This window comes from Heteronotia binoei, chromosome 21, assembly GCF_032191835.1.
Source record: "Heteronotia binoei isolate CCM8104 ecotype False Entrance Well chromosome 21, APGP_CSIRO_Hbin_v1, whole genome shotgun sequence".
Taxonomy (NCBI): domain Eukaryota; kingdom Metazoa; phylum Chordata; class Lepidosauria; order Squamata; family Gekkonidae; genus Heteronotia; species Heteronotia binoei.
Genome location: NC_083243.1, coordinates 191,590,806 through 191,613,081, shown reverse-complemented (window position 1 = coordinate 191,613,081; position 22,276 = coordinate 191,590,806). Strand labels below are relative to the sequence as shown.

At 42.2% G+C, this 22,276-nt stretch overlaps 1 protein-coding gene and 1 pseudogene across 2 annotated transcripts in view; both read left to right on the top strand.

Annotated features, from left to right (window-relative positions):
• MYLK (myosin light chain kinase) overlaps positions 1-22,276 on the top strand; it is a 440,102-nt gene that overhangs the window by 115,782 nt on the left and 302,044 nt on the right. For both annotated transcript variants that reach the window (XM_060262723.1, XM_060262722.1), the window contains 7 exons: positions 87-135; positions 4,137-4,302; positions 5,301-5,466; positions 11,083-11,119; positions 11,757-12,310; positions 13,858-14,061; positions 16,046-16,180. In XM_060262723.1, the coding sequence (XP_060118706.1) occupies positions 87-135; positions 4,137-4,302; positions 5,301-5,466; positions 11,083-11,119; positions 11,757-12,310; positions 13,858-14,061; positions 16,046-16,180 (1,311 nt within the window). The remainder of the gene's footprint in view (positions 1-86; positions 136-4,136; positions 4,303-5,300; positions 5,467-11,082; positions 11,120-11,756; positions 12,311-13,857; positions 14,062-16,045; positions 16,181-22,276) is intronic.
• On the top strand, positions 21,060-21,620 carry LOC132589931 (trafficking protein particle complex subunit 2-like protein; annotated as a pseudogene).

The following is a 22,276-nucleotide window of genomic DNA, read 5'->3' as shown; positions in this document are numbered from 1 at the left end:
TATGATACATGCCAAAAGCCTTGTTGTTAGGCTGAAAGTGTTGTTTTGATAGCTTTTATAACTAGCTTTCTGTTTTCTGTGTACAGAAAATGTTTCAAAGAAGTCCAGCCTTCCTTTTGCTGCCAAGAGTTCTGGGTGAGAATTCTAATGTTTTCCACATTTGTAGAATTGAAATCTACCAATAACTTTTTAGAATAGTCTTGAAATCACCCTTTTCCCATCAAAAAACACGCAAACAAAAACCCAGTGGTAGTTTGCTATCTTTAAAAGCATTCTTTTCAATAATGTCTGATTCAAGTACATTTTGCTTGCCTCTTAAAAGTCACTAAACTGCAGGTTTTGTCTTTTCCACTCCCCTTTCCGGTGTGCTATTTCATTTCAGTGGGAATTATTGGTTATATGATGAGTCAACTGTTCACTTTTTTAAAAAGAACAATCAAATCAAAGGAGGCCCAAATAATTGTTTTCTGATTTGTATTTCTGAGGCCTTCAGTGTTTTTACCAATATCTTCATCATGACCTTGTTTTATTCAGAATGATCAAGTTGCTCTTGAATAGTAGTTTCATATCACTGAGATTGGTCCTTGAGCTGAGGTGTATATGGTTTCTCACCTCTTAGTGTCCTGATATGTTGCAGAAGCAGACAAAGATGGACACAGCTTGTTTGCTTATGGGTAAGCTATTGTATGGAATGCACCTGGTTCCCAAATGTCTTGGTTTGCCTGAAATCCCCCACTTGAAATCTATCACAATTTGTTATCTCCTGTTAGTGTGTGGCTGGATTCCTACACTGCTCCAATATGCTTGCTGTTGTGAAATGGACATTGCCCAACATAAGCTTGCATGGATTGAATCCTTCAACAGTATTGCTTCGTATTTTGGGGCTTTTTGTGACTACATTGAATTTTATCAGTATGAGCAGAGCTGGGCCAACACTGATTTATTTCCATACAACATTTCTGTGTTGTCTTTACACTCAATTCAGTGTCTCCAAGTTGACAAACATTTAAAAGTATTTAAAATTCAAATATATATAAAATATTAAAACTATTAGTACATATATACACTTAAAATCATAAAAATACATAAACAGGGGAGATAGCTAATAAGAAAGGGAATGGCAAACAAAACACAAAAGCCTTTACCTGCTGGTGGAAGACAACAATAAAAGGAGACAAATTAACCTCCCCAGGGAGCAAGCTCCAAAGTTTTGGTGCCACAACTGAGAAGGCCCTTTCTTGGGATGTAATCCATCCAGCCTCAGATGGGGGGGACCGGGGGGGGGCATGAAACCAAGCCTTTGAAAGTGACTGGAGTGATTGGGTAAGTTCATATGAGAGTAGGTGGTCCTTCAAATATGCAGGTTGCAAGCCATATAGGACTTTGAAGGTAAATAATAGCTCCTTGAGAGCCCAGAAGCAAATTGGGAGCCATTGTAGATGGAACAAGACTGAAGTGATATGGTCCCTATAACCCACTCCAATGTGTTCTGGCTGCATCATTTCTGTACTAACTGTAGCTTCCAGTCACCAGCCAAAGCTAGTGGAGGGTATTCCTGGCTGCTGCTGCCACCTGTTTATTCAACAGGTCTAGCAGCGCCACAGCTACAAACTTACTCCCTTAGGGAGTGCAACCCCACCCAGAATAGGAAGGATCCCAATACCTGGATTAGACCCTCACTTTACAAGTAACACCTCCATTTTGTCTGGATCTAATTTTAGCTCATTCATCCCGAAACTGCCTCCAGGTCACCTGTTCATTGTTTTCACAGCTTCCCATGGATCTGCTGGAAGCAGAAGATAGAACTGAGTGTCATCCACATTTTGGTAGCAACTCAGCCCAAATCTCTGGTCGACCTCTCCCAGTGGCTTTTCATAGATGTTAAAAAGCATGGAGGGCAAGACAAAACTTTGCAGGACCACTTGATTGATAGTATTGAAAGCTGCATAGAAGTCCAGAAGCATTAATGGGGTTACAGGAGAATTAACAGGGTTGCACTCCCCAGTTCATCTCCTAGCACATTCAATGAGGACCAGGGCTGTTTCAGACTCATAACCAGGCCTGAAACTGGTTTGGACTGGCTCTGTCTGCATCATTAAGGAATCCCTGAATGTTGCAAAATGTTATTTAAAGCTGTTGGTTGAACTGTCATGCATACAGCAGCACTTTCAGACTTTGGAAATGTTGTAATCACAACAGAATTCACAGTATCTTTCCACCATAACCTGCCATGTGCTCTGTTTGTGGCTATGTAAGTTAAATTTATGCAGGAAGTATACCCATACATTGTGTTGCATTAGATATTTCTAGCATGATTCCAAGTGTAAGAGGAGTGGCGCATCTCTGCTCTAACTGAATTCGTTTTATTAAATGTTTGTGCCTGTTTTGCCTTACACGGAACATTTACGGAAAAGAGCAGCAGCCAAAGAAAGAATCCTGAAAGTGGAAGGTTCTCATTTATTGTTGCAGATGCATGGATTAAAATTTTATTATTTCCTTTTTATGTTTTGCAAGCGACCAGTTAAAATGGGTTGAATCTGTCAAGGCGGCAGATTCAATAACGAGTCGTTGATACAAAGAAATTAGTTTATTGATACTGTTACTTGAGGCTAGGCCAGTATTGAAAGACTGAAGAACATACAGTAGATACAAGCATATAAGGAATACTTCAAAGGAATTCCTATAGGGGGCGTTATGCAGGGAACATTCACACATTGATGTTACCAATTCGTTCTCAGGCCTGCTTTGGCCTTGATCGTAGTAGACTCCTGACTGCCTTCTGAGCCAGGCCTGAGAAGGCGCAGATAAGGCTTTCACATCTTTCCATTTCAAAGCAAAACTACCCAGTATACGAAGGAGGGGGGTAGGGAAAGGTTAAGCTAGCAGCATTTGAATATACTTTGGTTTTACCCAGGATGCTCTTTGACTGAGATTCTGACTTGACAGAATCTGTATACTACAAGCTAATAGCAATAAATATTTATTTGACATCAGCTGAGCAGTGGTGTCATACGTTTTAAAAACACATTCTCAGTTTTCTACAAAGTCGTTTATATATGCAGCTCTACATGATTATAAGACAAAGCAGGTAGTTGATAGTGATTCCATAGTTTTGTGGAATAATTTGGGGGAAACTGGCCAATAAGTAAACAATTTGCTCTAATTTAAGCTGTTTGGTACTTTGTAGGATTCACCAGAGCTGTCAGAGAGCATGCTTGAGTTGTATATTTGTGTTGTGTGTATTTTGAATGAAAGTGTGTAGCAAAACGGTATCCAGTTCTTCAAGAAGCCTGTGGCAGTGATCTTCATATGCGCATCTTTACTGCATCCCCTCAGAGAGCATCCTCCAATGTGCTGTAAAAATACAATGATTTTACAGTGCTTTGTTCAGTTAGCATAATTAGTTGTTGTATTTGTATGTGGCAAGTCTGCCTAGAACTCATGTGTAAAATTTGACACATGCTCCTTTGAAATACTCTGGAATGGTGGCTGGGAAAAAACTGGGTCATGACTTTCTAATGTTTTCAAAAGACATGTTCTAAATATTATACCTGTGCACCCTTCAGACTTGCATTCGTATGAACATATGAAGCTGCCTTCTACTGAATCAGACCTTCAGTCCATCAAAGTCAGTATTGTCTTCTCAGACTGGCAGCGGCTCCGGGGATTGAACCGGGGACCTCCTGCTTCCCAAGCAGATGTTCTACCACTGAGCCACCGTCCCTCCCCTGCTCTCCAGGGTCTCCAGCTGAGGTTTTTCACACCTATTTGCCTAGACCCTTTTTTGGAGATGCCGGGGATTGAACCTGGGACCTTCTGCTTCCCAAGCAGATGCTCTACCACTGAGCCACTGTCCCTCCCCTGCTCTACAGGGCCTCAAGCTGAGGTTTTTCACACCTATTTGCCTGGACCCTTTTTTGGAGATGCCGGAGATTGAACCTGGGACCTTCTGCTTCCCAAGCAGATGCTCTACCACTGAGCCACTGTCCCTGCATATCAGCACCCAGGTATATGTTCAAAGAGGAGCACCGTATTGCCTACCGCTTTGTCTGTTTCAGTCACATGAAAACAGTTATAAAGTGAAGCATGGTTCAAATGATATTTAAAAGCACTGGCAATGCTTGTTTCCTGTCTAGTGGCAGACTTCCTGTTCCACCCGTGGAGCAACGGCCAAGCATCTGGAGTGAATGTCCACCCAAATTTGCTACGAAACCCAACCGTGTCATTGTACGAGAGGGACAGACTGGTAAATTCTCCTGTAAGATAACAGGGCGGCCTCAGCCTCAAGTCACTTGGTCCAAGGTATGATCGCTTAGGAAGCTATTCTCCTTGTTCTCTGCTAAAGCAAACGACATACAAGGTTTCTTTTTGCATTTCTCGTTTGGTTAAGATTTTTGCACTTTATATCAGAAAACCGGCATTATTAATATAGAGATCGGTGAGATGTTTGATAGCCATTCCATGAAAAATAAACTAATTAAGGTAATCAAAAGACATATTAGACTTATGATGGTGGAAGAGTGTGGGTCCATATGAAAGTAGGACAAGTCAAAAACTCAGAACTGACACATACAATAAATCCTAACCACCTTAACTCTGAGAAACTGTAGCTAGGCCTCGGTGCACAGAAAACTGAAGAGGCATTCCTGAATTGGCTGGGAAAGCTGGATGTTTGGTGACATCTGGCTGGAGGATCTGCATCCAAACGGAAAGGTCTGAGCAAGAAACAAATGACTTCTAAGACTGAAAATAACAATCCCGGCTGCCAAAGGACCCTGCTTCTCCTGTCGTGTTCAACATGCAGAAAGAGTATGGTTTTTTTCCCTTGGGTGGCAATTCATGGAATTCCAAGTACATCTTCTTTATCAGGAAGGGAGGCTGGATGGAAGAATCCCATAGTGTGACAGCCTGTAATACTATCTGTACTGATTTTGTACTTAAACTGAACAATGGCATAATTTTGCTTAATTTCTATCACTCGTGCGTGAGGGGTTTGCTTTGTCATGTAACTCAGAAATTATTTTCCAAGTGATGTGATTCTTAGGAGCAGATGAATGGTGAGCAGAGCACAAGGTCTTAAGTAACTTAAAGAGTTCCTAAAATGACGCAAGGACACAGAATGATAGATTTATCAGGATATTGCTTTATGCCTAGGTAACTTGAAATACCCATATTCTGAGTACGTCTTATTAGAATTAATTATATAAAGCAGAGAAAATAGTAAGGAGGGTAATATGTTATTTTGTTAGAAGCTGATGGGATTTTAAAAAAAATCAACGATTTCTTCATGCTGTGTGCAGGGTGATATGCAGGTGCAGCAAAATGATCGTTTCCATGTGTTTGAGAAAGGAGGCATCCAGTTTTTGGAAATCGAGAATGTTCAGCTGACTGATGCTGGAATTTACACATGCACTGTGATGAATGCTGCTGGGAAGGCTTCTGTGTTGGCAGAGCTGATGGTTCAAGGTATGCTTAAAACAGACTAAAAGAGAAAGACCACAGATGTGCCAGTTAAAAGTTTTCCAAGAGCTGAGCCAATTCTTCCCCATTGGTCCTATCTTTCCCTCCCTCGTTTTCTTTCCTCTGAATGATATTTCCATGAGGACAATTCAGCTTAAAAAGATGGGTTGCGTTTTAATCTAATGGAAGGCTTTTCTGATTTAGTCCTCTTAGATCTTCTTAAAAAACATCCTACAGACATTTAATTTTAACTGTGATTCTGAATATAATTTTAGTTCTGTATGTGGATTTCTCCCTCACCGACACTTTCAGAAAAGCTTTTTGTTTTCAAAAGCTTTTTTTAAAAAACATTTTCTTCAGTTCTTTGAATGAAAAAGGCAAAAGTAGCTATCTAGTTTATACGACGCCCTTATTACATAGAGCCCAGGCAGTATGCATGGGATTTTCTATTTGTCATGTGGCAAAATGGGGCCAAAAATCTCCTAATGAGCTCAGAGGCTAAATAGAGACTTGGGGACAGATACCCACTCTCAAAGTCCACCATTTTTTTTCTCTTTGCCACAATGGCCATGGTCTCCTTCTCCTCTCTGAATTTTAAATGTTCTTTGGGTTTCCACTTAGGAATTTGTTGTCTCTTGGAGTCCTTTGGGCCAAGAACTTTCAGTACCAAGGAATATTCTGTTTAACTTACTTGTCTCTATCAGTTCGTTTTACAGCTCCAAGAACTCATTTGTAATTCTTTTCATTACCCAGCAAAATCAGTGGTGTGAAATATTATGTAATTGGAATTATTATTATTTTTCAGCAAACCATCTACACTTCTTGTATAGATAAATGTCTTCCCAGAGACACCCCCCCCCCACACACACACACACTTATTTTTCCACTGGGAAGGAGAACAAATGCACCTTTTAAGTTGATAAGCATGATAAAAATGTGAGTACAAAAGAGAATACCAAATTTTAATAGTGGTGTAGATTCAATAGGTGTGGTTTGTCATGTATTTGTGACTTTTACACCACTAAAGGTACAAAAGCCATATCTCTTTTTGCTTCTGAATGGCCTAGTCATACAACCAGTCAACAGTGAATTTTGTAGATTTTCATCTTCTGTCTTGCTGTGCATCCCACATTGGGCCTGTGCATTCATAGGCCAGCCATGGGTGTTTCTTTCTAGCTTTAAAACTATTCTGAAGTGGGATGGCTCACTCTCTTGGAGATGATGCCTGTGTGGGTTCTTCCACTGAAAGTGTCAAGTGCGCCTTGAGCAAGACACCCCCTTCCCACAATCCCGTTTTTGCCACTGCTATAAGTGGTCGCCTTGCTAGATAGTGCCATCGTAGTTGTTTTTTTCTTCATTCTTATCCAATGTTTTTTTCTTCTTCTTCTCATTGCCCAGTTGGGACCTTTCCTTCATGATCTTGCCATAGATGCTGTGAACTTTGTTCCCACTGGCAACATCTGTCCTACCTAGTGTAATGATGACTAAGACCCTATTCAAGAAGTTATTCCACTAAGATACCACACTTGGATGAACATGAATTGTGTCTTCTTTGTTAGGGCGAAGGCCAGGGCTCTTTTTCTAGCAGGAGCTCCTCTGCATATTAGGCCACGCCTCTTGATGTAGCCAATCATCCCAAGAGTTTAGAGGGCTCCTAATACAGGACCTACTGTAAGCTCCACTGGCTGGCTTGGAGAAGGCATTTGTCTCTTTAAATCACTGCTTCAAGCCAAGGCAGCCAGCAGCTTGAAGAGAATGCATTTAAAGTTAAAGTTGCTTTCTTTTCACTCCTCCCCTCCTCTCTCCCCATCTATTTTCCTTCCTTCCTACCTGCCTGCCTGCCTGTCTGCTCTCAAACATCTGATGTTCATGTCTTGTGGCTTTCAAACATCTAACATTTATTCCAAGTGGCTCTTGAATTAAGCCAGTTTGGCCATTCTTGCTTTAGAGCTTCCTTTCTCTCTCTGACACGGATGCTGCTTCTGTGGTTTCCCACCTCAGCCTAGAAAGCACCTCAGATAATGGGAGACCCCAATCCAATCTCCCCAAGTGAGGGTCTCTGATTGTAGAGTGAACAAATGATTAGAATGGCTTAGGTGCTCAAAATAGACTAAACGGGCTCAGATATCTGTTAGCGGTGTGCAAAAAAAAAAAAAGGAAAAAATCGGATTCAGAAATATACGGGGACAAAAATATGGAATACTGTATCTTTCCGAATACCGGTACTCAGAATAGCTGTATATACGGTAGATGCGCGGCTATTTCCGAATATACGGCCCCATTATACACTATGGCCCATTAAATCAATGGCAAAATAGGGTATATTGGAAGCCACCTGGAGGGGAGGGGGGTTGAGGGAGAGCCCCCAAATTTGCAGGGGACCTGCAGGGGACTCTCCCCTACAACCCCCCCCCCCAAGTCCCAAAAAGATTGGGCCAGGGATCCCATTGCAGGGGCACCCAAAGAGGGGTGCCCCTATCCCACCATTATACCCTATGGGCCATTGAAATCAATGACAACATAGGGCATGGTCAGAGGCTACTGGGGGGCAGGGGGTTTGAGGGAGAGCCCCCAAAAATGCAGGGGACTCTCCCCTACAAACTCCCCAAGTCCCAAAAAGATTGTGCCAGGAAGGCCCATTGCCACCAATGCTGGGAAAGCGCAATTAGCCACTTCCTCCACTATAATTGCTGTGAGGAAAGTGGCTCTGGTCAGAGGGGGGGTTTGAGGGAGAAGCCCCAAAACTGCAGGGCAGTTTCAGGGGACTCCCCTGCATGCAACCCCCTTGGCCCAAAAAGAACACTGTTCCCAATGGTGAGAAAAAACCAATTAGAGCCACTTCCTCACTGTAATTGTCGTGGGAAAAGTGGCTCTGGGGAGCAGGGAGTTTTGAGGAGAGCCCCCCAAACTGCTGCGCAGCTTCAGGGCACTGTCCCACACAAAACCCACAAGGCCAAAAAAAATTGGACCAGGGGGTCCAAACCTAACTTCACACCAGAGAATCTGTATAGGACCCAAATGCACTGCATCCATCTATGTACTCTATGAACCCTGCTGGCCTGGAACCAATATAAACCCAGTTGCCAACATCACTGTCACACAAAACACAATCTGCTGAAGGTCTGCTCTGCAGACCTGCCTGCAGCAAACCCAGATGCCAGCTCTCCAGCCGTGCCCCAAACAACACAGAGAGAGCTGGCCAAGCACAACAAGCATGCTGGTTCTGGGTCTCTCACCCAGATGCCAGCTTCCCTGCCACAGAACACACAATCTATAGATGCCAGCTTCCAGCCCTGCCCCAAACAACGCGGGGAGAGCTGGCCAAGCACAACAAGCGTGCTGGTTCTGGGCCCCAAACAACGCGGGGAGAGCTGGCCAAGCACAACAAGCGTGCTGGTTCTGGGCCCCAAACAACACAACTCTCAAACGAGAAGCGGTGGACCACACCTAGCTCCACATCATTCTGTATCTGACACAAAGCAAGAATCATTTAGACTTAGCTTGAGTGATGGATGGTTGGCTGGTCCAGGCTCTTTTGCATTACCCACGGTGCACCACGAGGAGGTAAGCCAGAGTTGCACCCCGAATGAGGAAGATCACTGGGAGGGCCTCAGATTGTGTGAGAGGAAGGGAACCATTCCTTCTCTCTCAGCTCAGCAGCAACACACCAGCTATCACTGTCCCATTAGAGGGACCTCAGCATTGGTATGGCTGCCGGCTTCCTGTCATCATCACTGGCACCTCCCTCTTTCTTCCTCCTGCCTCTGAAAAAAAAAAACCTGGGTTATCCTGGCTTGGCCTGTGGGTGCTGTCGGTTACAGTTGGGGGCTGCAATGGCCCTTTCACTATTATTAGGCATGTGTGGATGGGGACTGGGGAAATTTGGATTGCTTTGCAGATTTTAAACCAGCATTCACTTTTGGTTTGGGGATGGATAATGGGTGCACTGCCAATCAATTTGTGAGTGAGTTTTTGGGCTGTCTTGGGACTCTAGTCTATGTTTAGTGGGAGAGCGTTTTACAACTCCCTTCCAAGCGCGAGCCAAGAGAGGATGCAGACACAAGTAGGCGCTCGCTTCATTCACTCTCAAAGTCTTTTCATTTTTGTTGCTAATTTATTTCCTACTGAAGCCAATACTATGTAACATGTGATTTTCATACATAGTAAAAAACAAAGTTAACATATGTTGAGAGACAACTTTCAGAAATTAATTTGTAACTAAAAAGAGAGAGAGAGTCTGTCACTAAATAAAGGAAACTTAGGCTGCAATCACACACACTAAATAATGGACTTTCAGTGCACTTTCCAACTGGATTTTACTGTGTGGACTGGCAAAATCCGTTGGAAAGTGAATTAAAAGTGGATTGAAAGTGCATTATTTAGTGTGTGTGATCGCAGCCTTAACTAGCAGTCTTTCCAAATTCTTCCCTAAATAGAATTCATATAGAAATCTCAAATTCCAGTTGGGACAAAACTTCTTGTAGAATGTGAGTTTAGTCTAGAAATATGAAATACTGTGTGATGCAGTGCAATTTTGGGGATATCTCAAATGATGCTTGGTCTTATCATGTAAATGTGAGTCCTCTCTGGCCCATTCTAGATTCCTCAGCCCAGTGTGTTACAGATTATCTTATTCCAGATTGTGCTAAGACTTTCCAGAGTGGAAGCTAGGTGTTTTGCCCAGAGCAACAGAGAGGATAGTGGCCTTATTTTGATATCCTATAGGCATGGTTAGTTACTTTAAAGGAAACTTTTCATAGTGGTACTACTCCCCAAAGCATAACTAATTAAACCTATTTGTAATCTGCCTTAGAAAGCTACTACCAATCACACTTATCCTAAATACAAAAACAGGAGGAAATAAGAAGATACACCATCTTCACACACTTGTTTTGTTGTTGTTTTTGAAACTACTTAGATTAAAGGATTTGTCTGAAATCTTAGTGAGAGTGCAGTAGGTGGATCCAGCATTATTAATTCTATACCATGGAAATATTTCATTATTTTGTCCCATTATAGAAGTGTACTGTGCTGCAAAAGAACCCATGATCCTATAAAATGGGAAATCGCCTAAGGTGAAAATGGGCTTTCTTGAACCTAATCTCTTTTCTATCCAGATAACTCCACTACTATCTCATCACTGGGGCTGCTGCTCATGGCTGGAAGTAAATTGTGTTCTTCTAACACAGGAAGAAAAGAGAGCCCTGTGGCGTAGAGTGGTAAAGCTGCAGTACTGCAGTCCGAGCCCTCTGCTCACAACCTGAGTTCGATCCCAGCAGAAGCTGGGTTCAGGTAGCCGGCTCAAGGTTGACTTAGCCTTCCATCCTTCCGAGGTTGGTAAAATGAGTACCCAGCTTGCTGGGGGGAAGTGTAGATGACTGGGGAAGGCAATGGCAAACCACCCCATAAAAAGTCTGCCGTGAAAATGCCGTGATGCAACATCACCCCAGAGTCGGAAACGACTGGTGCTTGCAAACCTTTTTTTATCTTTTTAAACACAGGAATAAGTGAATTTAATGTGGGGTATGCTGTGAATTCACTCATTGCTTCATCTTAATAGTATGCTCTGCAAGGTCCTCTAATATTCATTTTATAATATCTTGTAATGTTTAATTATTTTAGGTTCTGATAAGAGAGAGGTGTGCAGTCATCCCCTGCGGTATGTTCTTCAACTCTCCTTCCTTTTCATATTGATTTTTACCTTTTCAAAATAAATCTCATTAATCTTCAGCAGCATTCTGCATGTCAACGAAGTTCAAAGTTCTGCATAAGTTCAATAAGGTTATGGAAAGAGGGTTTCCAGTGAGGTTCAAGTTACCCATTTATTAGTTAGAGCGGGGTCACCTATGATGTGCTGCTTGATCTTGTGGTGGGTGTGAGTTCCGTTGAAGGGCATATTGGATGGAATTTGTTTTAACTGGCTTTCTTGCCATAAACTATAATCTATTTGCTCTGAATGGGCAAATTTGTAGGGTCAGATTGCTGACCATGTGATATTAAGATGCATTTCTGTAAGGTGAAAATGGGCTTTCTTGAACCTAATATTAAGATGCATTTCTGTATGCTTCATATGCCCAACCTGCCAAACATCTCTCATTGAGCTTATTAAGGAAATTCAGTGTTTTAAAGTAGCCTTTAAAAAGGGTGGTGGTAGAAATAGATATATTAGAATGTTACAATCCCATGAGTCATGCTTAAAATTGGCTTTTTAATATTTACCAAGATGCTTTTAGGAAAAGTTCACATTTATTGCTAAGAAATTTAGTTCTGTTTCCTCCCCCCCTCCCCGGCTTTAGCACATCAACTAAATCAAGTGTTACAACCGAAGCTGTTGAAACATCAGCATTCAGGAAGGCCACTAGCAATGGGTTTGCTAAAAACCTCAAATCCACTACCACAGAACTCTTGCTTGAGCCCAAATACAGGGCATCTGTGAAGAAAGAGACTTCCCTCATTTCTTCTGAAGAAACCAAACAGAGTAGTTTAGAACGGACAAAGGAACCCAATGCACAGCCACCCAAAGAAGAAATGAGGGGCTACCGAGTTCTGCAGAAAATATCAAGCACCATAACCCTACAACCTAGAAAAATATCAACAGAACCAAGCACAACTTCCTTGAGATGGGAAGAAGATGGGAAAAAACCAAAACAATCTATGACAACTGGTTGGCAAGCTCCTTCTACCATGAGACTGGTTAGTTTGAGGACTAAGGAACTGGAAGACAATGTTGAATTAAAGAAAAGTACAGCAGAATTAAAGAGGGAACCTCAGAAACTACCTCCCCAATTTGAGAGTGGCCCAGAAAGCCTAGAAATACTAGAAGGAGAAGAAGTGACATTCAAATGCAAAGGTAAATGGATGAATGATGATTAAAAACCATTGATTTGGTCTGATGTACACCATGCGAAATAAAGAAATAAAGTATTGGCATTATAGAATGCGGGGGGGGGGGAGTGTAGATGACTGGGGAAGGCAATGGCAAACCACCCCGTAACAAGTCTGCTGTGAAAACGTGAAAGCAATGTCACCCCAGGGTTGGAAACGACTGGTGCTTGTACAGGGGACTACCTTACCTTATTATAGAATGGATAGTACCACTTTATAATAGAGGTTGTTAATATAATAGAGGAGAAATTAATGCTTTTATTATTTTAAGGCCTTTTATTGTTCTGTGTAACTAAACAAAGATCTCCTTCTAAGCCAGCCTAACAGTTACCAGGCTGGTCTATACTTCCTCTCCCCCATCCCTCCTTTTCTCTCTCTCCTTAGTATGATTTCTCTCCATCTAGTACACTTTTATTTCACACTTCTTCCTGAGAATGCGTGGATGAAATGTTGTTGTAGTTTCCCTATTTTATTTTCACAATACCAGTGTGATATGGGTTAGGCTGAGAGTTTGACCGACTCAGGATCATCCAGGGAACTTCATAGCAGAATATGGATTTGAATGCTGGTCTCCCAAATTGTTTTCTGGTGTTAAACTGTACTAGTGACAAAGAACAAAATGTGTGAAATGGTATCTCCACACTACCAAGCTGAAGAACATTCGCTCTTCCACCTCACGCTATTGTATGCTAATTCAAGGAGTTCAGTTGGTGAAGGAATGAGAAATAATGGTGTTTTTAGTGTGTAAGAGTGTCAATTAGTTTTGGGTGATTAACTGCAATTCTGTGTATATTTACTGAGATGCAGGTCCACGTGGGGCTTCTTCTCAAGTAGATATGCATAGAATTGCAGTCAGATTCTGTTAATTAATTAAAATCAAACTTATTGTAGCAGACATCTGTGAATGTATAATGAGTCATTGATTTCCGCAATAAAAATAACACAAGTTATTTTTAGTGTTAGGAAAATAGTCTTAACCTCTTTCCATGAATCAAGAGCTGCACGTAGATTATTAAAGTAATGCTGCCAGCACTAGACTTTGATCCAATTAGAATATAAATAAAATCTATATTTGAAGCCTGCAGTTGAGAAGTTGGTTATGCTGCAGAATGTTTTCTATCAATACTCTCTCTTGCCTGTGTAAATTTCTAAATACAATTACAAAGTGGTCTTTCTCCAAACAACGTGGTTTGCTTCCATCTTGTCACTTCATGCTAGCCTGATGAACTTTTGAGAGTACCAACAAGTCTACTGAACAAGTCTACTCAAAATCCTATTTAACTATTCAGTAAGGTAACTCCCAGGCCGGTGTTCTTACAGTTCTAACAGTTCTTGCACTGTTAGTTTGCTTAACAGCAGATGACCCGTGTATTTGCTCAGTAATCTATATCTGGGTGAATGCAGTTGGCTTCCTTTCAAAGGCAAAAGCTGGGGAAATCTGATAATATAGTAACAAAACGATAGTGGAAAATTTGAGATTTCTTTTGTAATGATCTGCCTGTGACAAACTAGTTTCAGGGAAGCCCAAGGCAAATGTGGAATGGTTCAAAGAGGGAGCCCAACTGGAAGCAGGAGACAGAGTTCAGATATATGAAGAAGACGGGATCCACTGTTTGTGCCTGAAAAAAACCATCTTGGAAAACAGTGGGTCTTACTGTTGCACAGCCTCAAATGTTAGAGGTCAGGCTTCAACCAAGTGGATATTAACTGTAACCCGTAAGTACATTATAGCTGCATAATTTGAACTGATCACTCGGAAGCTTCAGTTTAACTAGAGAGGTCTCTAGATGTATAGATGAGAGGAGGAAAAAATAGGCTTTCAGCAATTTTGTGGAGTAGGCTTATCTGGAGATATAGCAAGATGTTGATTTTGCGTAGTTAGCAGTTTGAGACCTGCATATTTTAGGAAACAGTCTGCCAGTATCTTCCTAAGCAGAGTTACATCATTCTAACCAGGGGTTGTTTTGTAGAAAAAATAGGTGGTGGAGCTCATCCAGGGATTGTTATGCAGCTGCACCCACTATTCAATGGACAAGGTGGGAAGGAGGAGGTGGAACTCTCAGAAAGGTTCAGGAGCTGTGCTCCTGTGAGCTCCCACTGAATCCGAGGCCTGCTTCTAACTCTTTCGTAGTTTGCAGGATTAGAAAAACATAACACTGCTTCTGACGGCACTGTGTGTATGCGTTTGTAATCTTGTCATGCAGGCTTGTTTAAATTGCAGCAACTTGTACAGAGCTGTTTTCATTTGAATTTATTTCCATTTCTATGCCATGTTTTGGCCGGGCCATATCTAGAGCCCAGAGGATGGTCACAACATTCTTAAAACCAAATTCAGTGGGATGGGTCCTTCCGGTGAGAAAGGAAGGTGGGAGCCCACTTTGACCACCAGGAAGCTATGCTGGCAATCATGGCACATGCGTGATCAAAAGCTGAAAGGGATGGTAGCTGTAGTAAGGGGGGGAGTTGGGTGACTTGGATTAGAAAAGTTGGTGGGATTCAACTCATTGAATATTAGTAGTAAATAGACCCCCCTGCATTATTCATGAAGGGGGTGTGGGCGTATTGTTAGAGAGGTCACACGGACCTACTCAGGCCTTCTCAATGGTGGCCCCCATTTTCCGGGGTGGGGTGCCACAGGCAGAAGTTCAATGATGCTGCAGTGGGTGGCGCTGGAGAAGGGGGCAGGGGAGGGGGCTACATACGTGATTTCCGGACTGCTCAATTAATATGCAGGGTTGCTACGTCACAGCAGGGTGGACGTAGACGCTGATTGGCCTGGCTATACCACGTGGTGTGAGTCAGTAAGGTCATTTCCTGGAGGAGTTACTTAATTAATTAAATATGCGGGGTAGCTATGTCATGGTGGGGCATAGATGGTGATAGGCAGGGCTAGGTCACGTGGGGGTGGGGCTAGACAGGACACCTCCTGGTGAAGGCGCTTAATTAAATATGTGAGGTGACTACATCATGGTGGCGCCCCTAAAATAGGTCAATTCCGTCCTCCATTAAACGCAGTTTCCGGTCAAGTGACTCTGGGGTCATGACCCTGATGGTGTACTAAATTATATCAGCTCAGCATCTACCTTCAAATGCTTCTTGAATTATAATTGTCATCATAAAGCCTTACTCCCATCATACTTTTAAAATTATTTTCTCCTGTGCCACAGTGGCATGATGAAGATTTCCATCTGTCTGCTTTATATGCTTTGGTTATTTTCCCATTTTTGTGGAGGAAATAATAGAAAGTTTGTCAAATCTTAGAGTTCAGCAAAATTCTCACAAGGATTTCGAAAATGGAGCCCTAACGCAAGTATTTTTTTTTGGGGGGGGGGAGGACTTAACGTAAGAAAGAGCACAATAAATTTGAGAGGTTCTGGAGCTCTGTTCTTGTGAGTTCCTGCCCAAAATGAGGCCTGCATGAGACTGCAGTTTGGCTGTTAAACCTACTAGGTTGCAGCAGTTTATAAAGTTCTAGACTAACGGTGTCCTGGCATGACATTTTTTAGTCACAATAATAAAATGCTTTTTGTTTTACATTGCGCATTTAAGAATTGCGCTTCTTTATTCCTCCTTCTTGCCATTTCACAGTACTATGGGAATTAATTTTATGTTCTGTTACAAGCAAACTCCTAATATTATTGTTACTGGGGTTTACTATCACTCTGTTTATGGTATGTTTTTGTTTTGTTTTGTTTTGTAGGACCTAAAGTGAAGGAGGTTGCTCCGCACTTTTCCAGTGAAATAAAACCCAGCAGTGTATGCGAAGGGCAGGATTTTGTGCTTCAGTGCTCAGTTGAAGGAACACCTGTGCCTCAGATTACTTGGCTCCTCAAAGGTAAGGCAGACAAAAGCCATTCCTGGCGGCTGGCATGGTGTAGTAATCAGACTAGACTGTGTTTGAATCCCCACCCTGGCATGGAAGCCCTCTGGGTGACCTTTGGCCCCTCACAATCACTAAGCCAAACCTACCTACACAATGTTGTTGTTGTGAGGATTAAGTGGAAGAGAGGACAATGATGCCCAATCACAGAAAAAGTGGGATTTTTAAAAATGACAATAAATAAGCATCCGACAATGGTCCAGTGATCCAGGTTTTAATGTTCTGTAAACTCAATCCATGTTTAGAATGCTTTGACTAAACACTTGGTGCTGGTCTACCTCAACCACCAGACTACTTTCTGTTCTTGCTGATTTTTCCTTTCATGTGTTTGCATATTTCCCCTCTTCTTCCTTCATGTATATGTATCTTCTGTGTGTTTTTAAATGTATGTCACTGATTTTTTTGTAGCAGGAACTCCTTTAGAACACAAGAACATAAGAGAAGCCATGTTAGATCAGGCCAGTGGCCCATCCAGTCCAATACTCTGTGTCACACAGTGGCAAAATTTTATATATACACACACACACACACACACACACACTGTGGCTAATAGCCACTGATGGACCTCTGCTCCATATTTTTATCTAAACCCCTCTTGAAGGTGGCTATGCTTGTGGCCGCCACCACCTCCTGTGGCAGTGAATTCCACATGTTAATCACCCTTTGGGTGAAGAAGTACTTCCTTTTATCCGTTTTAACCTGTCTGCTCAGCAATTTCATCGAATGCCCATGAGTTCTTGTATTGTGAGAAAGGGAGAAAAGTACTTCTTTCTCTACTTTCTGCATCTTGTAAACCTCTATCATGTCACCCCGCAGTCGACGTTTCTTCAAGCTAAAGAGTCCCAAGCGTTTCAACCTTTCTTCATAGGGAAAGTGTTCCAGCCCTTTAATCATTCTAGTTGCCCTTTTCTGGACTTTCTCCAATGCTATAATATCCTTTTTGAGGTGCGGCGACCAGAACTGCACACCACGCAAACTTGGCCACTTCACTGCTCACTCCCAACTCTAAATCATTTATGAACAAGTTAAAGAGCATGGGACCCAGTACCGAGCCCTGCGGCACCCCACTGCTTACCGTCCTCCACTGCGAAGACTGCCCATTTATACTCACTCTCTGCTTCCTACTACTCAGCCAGTTTTTGATCCACAAGAGGACCTGTCCTTTTACTCCATGACTCTAAAGCTTTCTAAGGAGCCTTTGATGAGGAACTTTATCAAAAGCTTTCTGGAAGTCAAGATAAACAACATCTATCGGGTCTCCTTTGTCCACATGTTTGTTCACCCCCTCAAAGAAATGTAACAGGTTAGTGAGGCAAGATCTTCCCTTACAGAACCCATGCTGAGTCTTCCTCAATAACCCGTGTTCATCAATGTGCCTACTCATTCTGTCCTTGATAATGCTTTCTACCAACTTTCCCGGTATTGAAGTCAGACTGACTGGCCTGTAATTTCCCGCATCACCTCTGGAACCCTTTTTAAAGATGGGGGTGGCATTTGCTACTTTCCAGTCCTCAGGAACGGAGGCAGATTTCAATGAAAGATTACAGATTTTTGTTAGAAGATCCACAAGTTCAACTTTGAGTTCTTTGGATTGGCTACTGGGACTCCTCTCCCCCTCCCTCCCTGATCACAGGGAGGCTATGGTAGAGGCAGGGAAAGGCTTCCAAAGGTGGGAAAGGAGGCAATCAGCTTCCCTGCAAAAGCTCCTTTCCCACCTTTTCCATTGACTTCTGAATACTTCCAAATACTGATTCAGAGGTATTCAGGGGAGCCGTATACGGCTCCTGTATAATGGTTTGAAATTGGATTCGGAAGTATTCGGCATCAAATACTTCCGAATTGGGGGATTTATTCAGTTCGGCCAAACCGAATGCACATCCCTAGTAGACGCTCATGCCAAAAGCTTGGATCTCAATGAAACTGAGAGTCCAATAAAGCAGTATGCATATGTGTCTAGGGGTAACAGTGCATAGTAGCTAAGAGTCCCAGCGGGCCTGGCACCAGAGTCAGAGGCATCACAGTCCATTAATGGTGGGGAGGGAGTCCAGAGTTAACATGGCAGACTATCTGCCAGTGCACTAGGCAGTCAATACACCATCCAGACAGCCAAACTCCCTACAGCAGAGTGAGGCAAAAAGGAAGTTATTGTTCATAAGAACATAAGAGAAGCCATGTTGGATCAGGCCAATGGCCCGTCCAGTCCAACACTCTGTGTCACACAGTGGCCAAAAATTTTTATATATACACACACACTGTGTCTAATAGCCACTGATGGACTTCTGCTCCATAATTTTATCTAAACCCCTCTTGAAGATAGCTATGCTTGTGGCCGCCACCACCTCCTGTGGCAGTGAATTCCACATGTTAATCACCCTTTGGGTGAAGAAGTACTTCCTTTTATCCGTTTTAACCTGTCTGCTCAGCAATTTCATCGAATGCCCACGAGTTCTTGTATTGTGAGAAAGGGAGAAAAGTACTTCTTTCTCTACTTTCTCCATCCCATGCATTATCTTGTAAACCTCTATCATGTCACCCCGCAGTCGACGTTTCTCCAAGCTAAAGAGTCCCAAGCGTTTCAACCTTTCTTCATAGGGAAAGTGCTCCAGCCCTTTAATCATTCTAGTTGCCCTTTTCTGGACTTTCTCCAATGCTATAATATCCTTTTTGAGGTGCGGCGACCAGAACTGCACACAGTACTCCAAATGAGACCGCACCATCGATTTATACAGGGGCATTATGATACTGGCTGATTTGTTGTCAATTCCCTTCCTAATAATTCCCAGCATGGCGTTGGCCTTTTTTATTGCAAACGCACACTGCCTTGACATTTTCAGTGAATTATCTACCATGACCCCAAGATCTCTCTCTTGGTCAGTCTCTGCCAGTTCACACCCCATCAACTTATATTGGTAGCTGGGATTCTTGGCCCCAATAATTTGGGTGTTTCTTTTATATTGGAACTCCATAACTAGAGACAGTGTGGTATAGGGGGACAGAGTGCCATGAATACACAGGTTCAAATTCCCACTGTGACATGATTGACTTTGGGCCATTCCTGACCTGCTTTCGCAGGGTTGTAAGTGAGGAAGGGGTATGCGTCACTGAGCTTCCTGAAGAAATGGCATGATACATATGTAATTACCAATTGTGAATCACAAAAACTTCAGACCATGTTTCTAGCATTTTAAATCTACTGCAGTATAAATCTGAATTCTGCAGTAGAGTGGGAGCAGCCAACCTGATCTGTCTTGATCCATCATCCTTTCTAGCATGGGGTCAGCATATTTTAATATGTAATCAGTTGCTGACCTCTCGGTTAGGAAACCCAGATTATTGTGTAGATTACTTAGTATTTTTTACTGATTTAATATTTTACTTCTTAATGACTTTAGTGTTTCAAACTGCTGCTGTATTGTGACGTGATGTGAACCACCACGAGCTCACTTGCAGGGTAGGGTGGGATAATAAGCTGCAGCAAATAAACGATCTGTGAGGAGTTCAGCAGAGCAGAATTCTTTAATCACCCCAGAAGGCAATTAGAGACACTTTCGACGAAGGGACAGTTTCTACATGTTTTTCACTACCCAGTGGGCAGCCATATTTGTCTGTAAGAATGAAATAAAACATGAGTCCAGTGGCACCAGGCTGTAATTAGTAAGTTCTTATGAGGAATTCTGAGGGAGGAGAAAACATTGCAGCTTTGCTGCAGTTCTGGAAAGTGTCCATTAGGGGCCATTCATGACAAAGCTGACTTGTGACTCTCCTGTTTGCTTTTATGTACAGGATGAATTGCAACATGCAGATTTTAGAAAATATAGTTTAAATCTTCTGTTTGCAGGTATGTGTTACTAATTTGATTATTGGTGAAAATAGTTCTAGTGCTATACCACCTCACTGGTTTCTCCTTACCTCCTAAATAAGCAGGATCGTAAACCCATGCACACATGGAAGAAGCAAAGTCCAAAATAGATATTTGTTAGTATTTATGTGCCAGTTTTGTTAATTCTGGACTTCATACTCTTCACTCATCTTTGTTCAAATGCTGCCTTGCTAGTATGCCACTAAGAGAGAGCAGCTTTAAAATTCTAAAGACTAAGCATCTTAATAATAATAATAATACTTTTTATTTGTATCCCGCCCTCCCTGCCAGGGCAGGCTCAGGGCGGCTCACAGCATACGAATATAAAATACAATAAAACCATACATAGTAATTACAGTTACAATTATAAAATCATCATTAAATCATTAACAACTTACATTAAAATTAACATTGTGGTGCTATAACTTAGGTCTTTAATAAAATTCAGTGGCTAAAACATGTCCAGCGAGACTTTCTTGACTCGGTATTAGGTGAAGGCTATTTTGAAGAGGTAGGTCTTACAGGCCCTGCGGAATTGGTCTAAACATCGCAGGGCCCGTACCTCCTCCGGGAGTTGATTCCACAGCAGTGGGGCTGCAATGGAGAAGGCCCGATCCCGGGTGGTCTTCAATCTGGTCTACATTTGGTCTACATATTAACTTGTATAAACTTAAAGAAATGTATCTTCAGGCTGCAGGTAGGTAGGCAATAACATTTTTAATGCCCACCCCAGTGTTGAGTCCAGTACAGAGCAATTAAAAGCTAGCACATCTAAGTGAAATTGATCTTCAAGGTGTCAAACTCATTTGTTCTGAGAGACGGATCTGAAATACATGAGATTTTGAAAAGCCAGGCCATGTGTGTCATAAAATGTAATGCCTGGTAGTGGAGATATAAACTTTATAAAGAACACAAATACAATTAAAGATTTTTTTTTTAAAAAAAACTTAAAACGAGGAAAGAGAGCCAGCCTGCCAGGACTCAAGATGGTGGTTTGCGCTGCCATGATCACCAAGGAGAATTGCCTGCTGTGCATTAAGAACACCCCTACAGAAAATGAACTCAAGTTTCACTACACAGTGCATACCTCCCTAGACGTTGTGGATGAGAAGATTTCAGCCATGGGGAAAGCTCTTGTGGATCAGAGAGAGCTGTACCTGGAGTTGCTGTACCCAACTGAAGGTTACGAAGTACATGATTACGTGACAAACTCCAAAGTCAAGTTTGTTATGGTGGTGGACTCCTTCAACATGACTCTCCGAGACAATGAAATCTGGAGTATGTTCCAAAAGCTGCATAATTCTTCCACAGATTTCATCTGCAACTCATGGATTTGGGGACCAAATCCAGTCCAGGGCCTTTGACAACATGGTGACATCCATAACGATGCAGGTTTGTTGAAGCTCTAGCACCTTCTACATACCCTCTTTTACCCCAAAAGATCGGCCCATGTACAGTATTGTTTGATGGTTGTGTGCTGTGTTCTGGTTTCTCAAGCCCTGCTATGCTATGCAAAAATAAATTTCTTGAAAGCCCCCCCCCCCCAAAAAAAAAACCCCTTAAAATGAAGCATGCTTAAAAGATTAGCACTCCTGCAATATTTTGTTTATCCGACAGTCTCCGATGACTGACACCTCTTGCTCTGAATTATTGCATCACAATCTAGAGACAGTGTCTGTGCTGCAGCAATCTTGAGTGTACTGTTCAGGTGTGTATCTGTAAGTTGAAAACCTATTTTTGATTTATTGACATTCATTACAGAAATCTCATGGTCAATGTTTTGAGTCTAAGACCCAGAGGAAACATTAAATGGCTGGACATTGTCAGATTTTGTACATAAGTTGCTTCATGTACTAGTCAAGAACATGTGAAGGCACCATGACACAGACTGAGGGCTATGTGTTTGTCTACGGAACTATAATCTTCTCCAGCGTAATAACTACAACTCATTTGAGACAGTGCAGGAATTCAGAGACAGCAATGTATAGTGGTCATATATGGGAAACTTAGGTTAAAATCCCTACTTATATGGGAAGCTTAGGTTAAAATCCCAGTCAACAAAGGAAATGTGCTGGGTGAACTTGGTTTGGACACACACTCTCAGCCTAATCCACCTCACTGGCTTGTTTTTCCTCATCTAAATAGTTCACATTGCTTTCCTACTGAGAAAGACTGGATCAAGAAGGCATGAA